At 31.7% G+C, this 10671-nt stretch overlaps 1 protein-coding gene across 1 annotated transcript in view; it reads left to right on the forward strand.

Moving 5' to 3' along the window:
* LOC102677006 (ras-GEF domain-containing family member 1B-like) overlaps window positions 1-10671 on the forward strand; it is a 289681-nt gene that overhangs the window by 278146 nt on the left and 864 nt on the right. Inside the window, exons 9-11 of the mRNA XM_006614597.2 lie at window positions 4152-4354; window positions 10085-10236; window positions 10513-10585. Coding sequence (XP_006614660.1) covers window positions 4152-4354; window positions 10085-10236; window positions 10513-10585 — 428 coding nt within the window. The remainder of the gene's footprint in view (window positions 1-4151; window positions 4355-10084; window positions 10237-10512; window positions 10586-10671) is intronic.

Below are 10671 nucleotides of genomic sequence, written 5' to 3' on the forward strand. Positions count from 1 at the left end.
TTTTCCATCCCTATCTCGTCCCTCTTTACACCCTCGTTTCGCGCGACACGCTATCGTTTCCGATTCTGAGCGAGAGAAAAAATCGTGGGAAATAGTTTCAGAATCACGCGGCCAGGTGGCGCCATGTACCGGCCACAGCTTTGTCTAATTAGAATTCCCGGTTTCGAGAGGCTTTCTTTGCCGCTTTTCTCGCGGGAAAGAATCCTTCCAGCAGATTCCCATCCTTCCATCTTCTCCAGGTTTTCCAGTTTCAATTTACCGGATCCACCAGGAGTCTTCCGATTCTCCGATGTTTTTTTCCTCGAGCATTTCCCGGCTGAAATCGAATCGAGTCGCGCGGCTGAGAAAAATGGCTCCTCGGGGCGAGCAGAGAAACCCTTTCTCGTTCCTCTGTGTGTGTGTGTATGTGTATGTGTGTGTGTGTGTGTGTGTGTGTGTGTGTGCTGGATTCACGCACATGGTGAAATGCTCGATCTTTGAAGAATTTCAGTCCTCCAACCGGATGAGACTATTCTTTCACGCGAAGATCCAGAAGGAGCATTTGCATTTGCCGAGGATGGAAGATTTCTTGGTTTTATTCGAGGGATATCTTCGATGTAGGTTATCATCTCTTGGTTAATAATTCTTGGGTATTATATTGATGGAAGGATGGGTTTTTTTTTGATATGGTTTAAAAAATAGGTAGGAATACAATTGAAAAATCATTGTCACGAGATCAGTACAGAGAAATTATTCGTGGTTATTTTTGAGAAATAATTGGAATTCAATGCGTTTTGATTTTTATACGAAATATTATACAAATGGATGTATTCATATTTCAAATTTTGTTTATTCTGAAATTCATCACAAATATCTCTACAATTAGTTTCTCGTTTCGCTGTGTTCCAAACTGATAAAAACTTCTATTAATAAAACAATAAATATTACAAATTTTAAAATTTTTAAATATCCTCAAATTTAAAAAAAGGGGGGAAAATACAGTAAACTAATACTTTTCATATTTATAATCCAAATATTGTACGAATCTTTTCAACTATTTTCACCTTCATACCGTGATACATTTTTTCAATAAATTTTAAATCATATTTAACTTTTAAATATGACTTAAGTATGACTTTATTAAATAATACATAATAAAATATATTAGAATTCTCAATTTATACAATAAAGAGTCAAATAATTTCTAATAAAACTAAAATTGCTATAATCAAATGATATATCAATTGAAGATTAATAAATGTAAACGGATGTATAAGAAAAAGAGAACGAAATGTAACAAAAACCACACACTTCGTATTACTGTATAGTGACGATCCTATTAAATCGACACAAGCCTGTTTAATTGGCCATCCAAAAACTTGAACGAAAATTCGGTTTAATTAATACGAATTAACGTGTAGCCGATGTACAACGAGGGTGAAATAGTTTTCGATAAATTAATTCGAGCAAGCGTGAGTTTCAGGGCGAGCATCGTTTTAACCGTCAATTAGGTCTTTCAGTTCCACTCGATTTTAGATGATTTGATTAGCGAGAACGGTGATACTCTGCGTTTTTTCACGAGTTGATAAATATGAAATAAAAAATTATTTAGTATTTTTATTTTTATTTTTAGCTTTTATTGATAAAAGTGCAATTAATTTGGATTTTTTTTAGAAGATAATTAATTGATTTGAAGAATCGAGTAAATATGAATTTGAAATTGTTGTAATAATGAATGATAATGATAATATTAATATTCAAAGTATTCAAAAATCACTTTATTACTACTTATGAAATTATCTTGATAAATCTAGTATTCTTTCGAAAGATCATTTATCAATATTTATAAATAAAAATATTAATCGAAAGAAATGTGATGTTGTCATCATGCAATCGTAACAAATATCATCGTCGAATTGAAATTTATCGTTTTAAAATCTGTGATTTATCTTTTAACGAATGTAATTAGGGTCTTCCGCTCCACCAAAATTCGAGGAATTCCTGCAATTTATCGTTTTTAGATGTACGAGCATTCGATTCGATTTTTTTTTTTTCATTTAAAGATAATAGAATTTTATAGAATGTTTGACACGTTTGCGTTTTCGAATATTTATATTCAAGCGTAAAATTAATTATCCTGGTTTACTCGTTTCGTGCCCGATAGTAATGCCACGGTTTAATTCGTTCTCTTTAAATGGAAATCCAATTGATTGTTTTTGTGCTCGCCTTTCCCGTTATTGTGCACATCGCGATTTTTTTTCTTTTTTTCATTCTATAATTTATATTTCGATGTAATAAACATGAAATCTTTCATGCTTTGAAAAAAAAAAAAAAATATTACGTATACCGCAGTAAATATAATTCTTTGTTCCTGAAAAATTAGTTTGTCAATCAAAAATATTTTTTCCAGAATTTTTTCCTATAAACTACCTGTATAAAAACCTGTTTTGATTAAAAATCGCGATGGAAACGTTTTAGTTTTGTTAGTTAAATTTGTAAAAATTAAATTTACTATTATTTATTATCTTTCTATTAATTACATAATAATAATTACTTGATATTTATACTAATTAATTTAATTTCATTACACGTTATATATTAATCAACATTTTAATTAAAAATATAAAACTTATTACAACTTAAAATTATTCAATTATCTCGCAATCAACTCGCAAAGAAAAATCTAATTTCTTTGTAAACAATAAATCTTTATACAAATGTAATCGAAAATAAAATCGGAATGTACGAATTTACGGTTCGCTTTCAAAAAAAAAAAAAAAGGAAACATTTTCACGCACAGATTCGCGATTAATTCAATGTAAAATCGAAATCGTAAAGGGAAACAAAGGGATAAGTATTGCATTCGAATTGGAATCATCAGAAAATATCAGATTGAAAACTGAGCGAATTTAAGGAATAAGATAAAAGTAACGAGGTTGAAAAAGGGCGAACAAATTGAGAAAAAGCTGAGGAAGATGTTAGAGAATTAAAGGGGAAGATGGAAAGGAAATGGAAAGGGGAAGATCGTAAGAAGGAATGAAAAGGACGAGAGTGGGTCAAATGCATGCAAGAGATGCAGAAAGAAGAGGGATGAGGGGTGTATGGCGCGGGTAGAAATCAAAGGGATAAGGGAAGGAACAAAGGGAGGCAGCGGGGTCAGAAAGCGAAGGTAACTATTTGAGCGTGCAAACGGTGGATAGAATTCGATATATAGGAATGAAGGGTATCGGTTTGAAGGGAATGGGATCAGTTCGATTGCATTGTATCCAGACGGTCGAGTCAGATGCACTTATTGTCTGTCGTGAACACGTTCCTGTTCGTGTTTCCATCTGTCTCGCGTGTACACGCCATATCGTGCACGTTTAAAAAAAGGAATGGTTCGAAAAAAATAAACAGTGAAGATCGAACAACGTGAGAACGAATCAGTTACAAAATTTGATTGATTCTTTTTTGTCTGCGAATTTCCTCATTGTTTCTTGATTAATTTTTATATTTATTTATTCATTAAGTTTATCATATAAGACGAGAAGATTTTGGTTAAAATAGATATTCGATTTCTGAATCTTCTAAGTGAAATATATCTGGATGTATCATGATAGTCTTTTCATACTCGTCTGATCATAAATGTTTTGTTGATTATTATGATTGGATTTTTCTGATTATAACTGGTTTATTTCACTTGACTATGATCGATTTATTATCTTATTATATTTGCTTTGTTTTATCATTACTTGTTTCGCTTTTTAATCAAATTGAATTAATAATCGAAGAAAGTAAGAAGAATAAAAATAAAAGCAAATAATAACTTAAATGAATAAAAATTATTAACGAATTATTAATTAATTATATATATATGATTTTATATAAATTATTCACACACTGTTTCAATAATATTTCTATTTTATTATTATACAGCAAATTATTATTAAAATTAATGTATCATTGATGCGTTGTACGTTTCCAATATTCACAATACATACAATTTCTAGCTTCAACGTTCAATTCGAATTCGAAAATACGAAGGAGGAAAAGGGAAATTACGTACAAAATTTACAAGACCAGAGAATTTACCGATGCGTATAGAGATTCTCGGTCTTGTTACAACTTAACACTAAACAGCTTAACAAGAGACCTTCCTGTTAACAGATACGCGAAATTATTTTCTGTTACAGTGGTCAAAGGTGCAACTGGCGAAATTCTCGATTCTTGAGCACCAAATGGATCCCAGCAGCAACTTTAGCAGCTATCGCAGCACCCTGAAAGCGGCTATGTGGCGTAGCGCCGGCGCTACGGACGAACGACAGAGGATCGTCGTTCCCTTCTTCAGTTTGCTGGTCAAGGATCTCTACTTCCTGAACGAGGGATGCAGCAACAAGTGAGTACAAAAACAGCCCGCTCTCTGTCTCTCTATCCCCATTTCTCTTTCTCCCGCGTTAATCATTTAAAACCAGGAAGAGGAAATCTCTGATAAAAATCTTCCAGATTTATGATTACTTCCTTGAGTAATTACCATTTATTATCTCGAAACGTAATCGACAATGTTATCTTCGCTCTTCGCGCTCTTTCTTGCGAATTTGTGTTTTTCTTCACTCTTCTCCGTGAAGCTTACACCAAATACAAGTAAATGGATTTCGTTGAATCATTTTTCGATCAATTATTTCCTTGTGCTTAATCTGAAAGCTTTTTGTGGAAATTAATTTTTTTTTAATAAAATTTAATATTCATTAGATTCATTAAGATTCCAAATTAATAATATTACATAATTCTTTTAGTATCAATCTTCTACTGATAATACTACGAAAGTAATTCTAAAATTTAATCAAGAAAAAGATTTCTTTAAAATACTAATATCTTCTTAATGCTCACAAAATTGACAAACCTAAAACTTAAATTCAGTAAATCACAATTTGTTCAGTCTTGGCAATGATCTCTTAGCATAATTTCCACAAACAAGAAAAGCCACCGTGCAAATTCAAGGGAAAATATTAATAAAGTAATTTAAGTCGGTTGACACGGAATGTTAGTCCTTGGGTGAAACGCGATCGTCTATTTCCTATTGGGTTATCCGTGAAACTTTCGAGTTTGAAGTTTCGATAATTTTGTTCTCGTGGAAGCGATACATTGACAGGAAGCTCGTTTTTGTCGGCGACGACGATGAATGTGTCGTACCATTTTCTTCGTCCTTCCTGCGCGCAAAAAAATTCCCCCCTCCAATGTCATTCCTTACAGCCCCAGCTGTAAACTTATTAAACTTGTAATAGCAAAAGTTGTATTCTCGCAGCTCGAAGCCGAACTTGTTGAAAAGAAAACGAGAAAAGAAAACGAGCTGAGGAAAAAAGGAAGGGAACGAAACCCTTTCCTTTCTTGATCTAATCTTTTCTATTAAAAAAATACTCGTGAATTATTTTTCGTTAATATTTTTGAGTTATTATAATTGCTTTGGTGAATTTGTACATATATAAATGGAATTGGAGTGAAAAAGATGTGGAAATTATTCAAAGGATTCTCGTTACTGATCAATCATTGACTTATACTACTTAAAGATTTTATTTTACGTAAAAGTATGGTAATTGTTCATTTTTATTACTTAATACATTTCTATCAATTTTTTGATAATTGTTTACGACACAAATTTTATATATGTGATGATAATTATTGAAAAGTCAAATTATAAATTATTAAAATATAAATACTCGAATTTGAACTTCGATTTTAAACTTTAATTTTTCTTCAATTTTAAATGCAATCAAAATATAATGTTTCATAAAAATAAAATGAACGAATCGAAATATACAATATATACAACGATGAAAAATTAATAGAACGAAATTTCCAATAATTTTTCCATTTTTTCAAAAACAGACTCAATCACGCATAATCGTAGATTTTTTCGTAAAAAAAAAAGTCTAATAATCTCAGTCAACGGTTTATAGGTCAGCTCTGATTAATCATTACAATGACGAGTGACCGAGAAGGTTTTTTTCGTTCGAAAAACTCATTACACATATGATTGCTGGGTAAAATGAAACCTTGGCTCGTGCTTCGCCGCAAGAAGTTTCATTAGAAAAAAAATTTCTATTAGGGATGCCTCCTCTAGATGTGGATATACGTAGTGCATATACGAGATGATATTTACAGAGTAACTGTGTGTGATACTTTCGCATATATCTTGACACAGAAATTAGAAATTATCGCCTAAAGTAGATTTTTCTTCTGTGTTGATACAAGTTTCTTTCTCTCAAAATTAATTTTTTGAATTTGAATGATATTTTCTTAAGAAAGTGCTGCAATTAGTAGATAAGATTACAATAGAAGAATATCACAATTACACCATTTTTTTTTGTCGTTGCATTAAATTTGATATTCAGAAATAAAATTTGAAATGAAATTCTTTTCACTTACCTAGTTTACACATGAAATATTTCACTGGTAGAATTAATAAAGGAAGGAAAAGTATATATCTTTTAAATAGAATTTTTATTTTTCTTCTTTCTGTGCGAAATACCCCATTCTGCATTGCAATAATGTATTTCTTTTTTTTATACTGCTTGTTTTCTTCACGTAGCAACAGTTTTGTTGCATGTAATATTTTTCATTACAATAATATAATGGAAAGCATTAAAATTTCAAAGTAAGTAGTAATATTTCACGAGATTTTCAGTAATAAAAAATCTTCTAACATTAGTTAGAATATTAGTTATTTATAAACTAAAAAATTAATTGTTTTTATAATAAGTCAATTGTAATAAACAATTACTTCAATGTGTATCTGTATCTGTATCTCATTTATATTAACAATCCGATTCTTTATAAATAAAAATCGATTCATAAAATAATTTCATCAAAAAAAAATTAAATATAAAACAAATAAAATAAGAAATTCTAAAAAAAAATATTCACCATTCTTTTAATTAGATTACAAAATTTCAAATCAATACGTTATCGCAAGATTTTAGTACATAAGTACGAAAAAATTATAATCCCCTATTTCTGTCCATCATTATATATCCACATACGAGTATCACAATGGCGTATATTATCCCCGAAATGGGTTATGTACCGTTTTATGCAGGAAGAATGTAGTCGCGTAAAATGCGAGATAGAGCAACGTCTGAATATCGCGAGAACGTTTCACTGAATTGCAGTGGAACGAATCGGCGTATAGAGACACGTGGGTACAAATTGCTCCAGGATGCATGTATACCGACTGTAGATAAATGTCCGGGTATTACGTGCCGTTCGCATAATACGTGAATCGAGAACAGAGGTCGATATTGACTACGAGATGAAGGGGGATGGGTATTGTAAAGAGGGTTTGAAAAGGACGTGTGTTAGGTTATTTCTTCCTTCGATTTATGGACGATTGATTTCTATTTTATTTTGAGAATTGTTTGAGGAAAGAGATCTAATGTTATTGCAATCCACCGTGTGTTTGATTTTTGGTATAGTGAATTTTATTGGCGTTTTATATTAAATTGTGCAACGATCATTGAAATGAATAGATAAAAAATGGATTAATTTGATGTATAGGTCGAATCGTTGATTGTTTATGTTATGAAAAATGGAAATTTTTATGGAAACTCATAAGTTAAAAACGAATTAGAATAATACATATATAATAAAACTCATAAAAATATCATAAATAATAGTCGTTTCAAGATTTTACATATGCATTATACAACAGATCAGATACAATCAGATAAAACTGATTAAAAAAAATCATATATTAATAAAAATGAAATTATATTCTATAAATACATGAAAAATAATTCTTTCAGCACAAAAAAACCTCGTCAATAAATAATCATACAATGTCAAAATTTCAAAAAAAAAAAACGAATTATCTTATTCTCTCCTCCCCTAGAATAAATCTCACCAATACCTTCCAAAAAAATTACCTCTACCCTCTCGACCCTCTCGCTCCTCAAACAATTCCATTATGAACACTATCCACAACCCCTTAACACGAGCATTCCAATAAACCGTCCATTCCTCGGTAAACCGAATAACGTTAAAGTATCAATTTCCTTAGAAAGCGTCACGATACATTCCAATACGTTCGACGTGGGTCTTTAATAAGGGAGAAGGGGCCCTCCTTCCCGACAATTATCCTTCTTTGGGCCGTCCGTGAATCGAATCTCTAATAGAATTTCGATCCACGACACGGGTGGGAGGAGGCGGATGGAAAGGAATCGCGAGGAAAGATAGGTTTCTCGAGGGCAGATGGATATTGACCGATCGACAGGCGTCCAAAGGGAGAGGAGGGGAGGGGGAGGGGGAGGTTGAAAGACGAATGGTTGCGCGTATGTAAATGTCTGTTACGTGCGACAGAGCGTCGCGCAACCGGAAGCGGACGAATTCGTACGCTTCCGACCCAACGATAAATTGCCCCAACTTCGACTCGTAATTTTAACACGCCGCTTTCGCGCGTGTATACGTGTGTTCTTCTCGTGCGAGTTGTATCGTTCAGTTACAGTAGCTAGTTACAGGAGGGAAACTCGGCTCTGGAGAACGGTGAAAAAATTACATTACATTTTTTCTTTTTTTTTTTTTTTTGAAGAAAGAGAGGAAGAAGAAGAAGAAGAAGAAGAAGAAAATCCAAGAGTTGAGAGAAAAAGTGGATGGCTGATGAGGTCTTGAAAGTTCTTTTGGAATTGGGAATTTTGTTGGGAAACGACGATTGCGAGTATTCGAAGATTTGTAGTGAATGTGATTTGAGAAGGGATTGAGTTTCTTTCGGTTCGGATTCTTCTTTGTGAAACTTAAATTTAAATTTAATATTAGTGTATAAGAGTTTGAATTAAATTTAAATTATGTTGGATGCGAGAGGAGTTGATAATTTTTATGTTATAACGAGAAAGATAATCATGATATAAAAATTATATATGGTTATAATTTTGAAAGTGTGATGATCTGTTTATTTTATATATTAATTTTTTGAATAATAATAGTTAAGATCGTTTTATTCATACAAAAACGATTTTGATTCGTTATTTTTTCATTGCGATTTGTTTTAAGAACCTTTCTACTTTCTTTTGATTCTTCTTTCTTCTAAGATGGATCTTAACAAGTTTCAAGATTGTTTGCACGTAAAATCATATTGCTCTCAAAGAGTACATAAAACTTGAAGAGACTACTCTGAAACTTTTTGAGACTTTCCTTGCGAGCTGACCACTTTTGAACCCACTTCTTGAAATTACAACTCTTCCCATCAACTTTCCTTTTAGATAAAATATCCAATTTCAATATTAACTTCTCACAATCGAGATACACGTACCGATTCTCTTACAAGTTAAATAATTGAAACACAATCTAAAACATACGATACAATTAACTTTTCTTCTCTAATTTATTTAACTTCTCTCTTCACAAAATATCCTTTCTCTTCCACTGTTTCATTTCACGTCACTTTTTTAACCGATATTTCGATAATTTATTTAAATTTCGCTTAAAAATTTTTATCAAATGAAGTGTCGATCACAAAGGAGATCAAATCGAAATTAATTAATCATAACTTATATCAAACAGAAGATTGATCGATACGTTCTTAGCTCGAAATTTATGGAGGTAACCATTAACTTATCACCGCGTCTCTCGTTTAGGCTAATGCTATCAGGATTATCCGAAATTAATTTAACAAAATAACAGGCGGTCGTTATTCCACGAGGAATGGCTGACACAGCGTAAACAGTAACGTGCTCGTTAAAGGATGTTGCTGATATCGATCCACGATACTTTGACGAGAATATTCTTAACCGATGGTGAAACATTGATGAAACGCTTGACGTTGAAACTTTCGATAGTTGTAGAGGAATTTAAATTGATTAAATTGATGGGAGGGATGAAATTTAATTTTAATTCGAACCATTAATATGAATATCGTGTGTGATTAAAGAGAGATGAGACAGGTTCTGTAAAATAGAAAAATAATGATAAATAGAAATTATTGTCTATAAAATTTTCATTTTGAGAAGACAAGCATCTGAGACATTTCTGTGAAAATTTTGAATTGATTTCAGTCAATCTTTATGCAAACTCAAATAAAATAATGAAAATATCTTTTGAAAAATAAAAAATTAATTCTTTTGCGAAATTACTGTTACAGGTTGCCAAACGGACATATTAACTTTGAAAAATTCTGGCAGCTGGCGAAACAGGTTACGGAGTTCATCGCTTGGAAGCAAGTTGCCTGTCCATTCGAGAAGAATCCACGTGTCATTGCTTTTCTTCAGGCGAGACCGGTGTGGACTGAAAATGGTAAGTTACTTTTAATTCTTAATATTAAAAAAAAGAAATGCTAAGAATATTACTGAATCGAAAATTAATCGATGAAAAATAGAATAACATTTAAAAAGGAGATTACAATTTTATCTTCAATAACTTCATAATCGATATTAATAAATTAGAATAGAACCATAACCACTTTCTTTCGTTGCAAAGAAATTATTGCCATTAAGAAATTTAATTTTCATCCATCCTGTGACCTTTGTTAAAACTCATTATTTCATAATTTGATTTCTTTTTACAATATAGCTCTAGCTTTGGCATCGTTCGAGTGCGAACCACCAGACAACAATCCAGAGAAAGAACGTTACAAAGCATTGAAGTAAGTCCCCTTTAATATTCGTCATACGAAAAAAAAAAAAAGAAAAGAAAAGAAAAGAAAAGAAAAAAAAAAAAGACAGACGGAAA

This window comes from Apis dorsata, unplaced genomic scaffold (assembly GCF_000469605.1).
Source record: "Apis dorsata unplaced genomic scaffold, Apis dorsata 1.3 scaffold_194, whole genome shotgun sequence".
In the NCBI taxonomy this organism is placed as follows: Eukaryota; Metazoa; Arthropoda; class Insecta; order Hymenoptera; family Apidae; genus Apis; species Apis dorsata.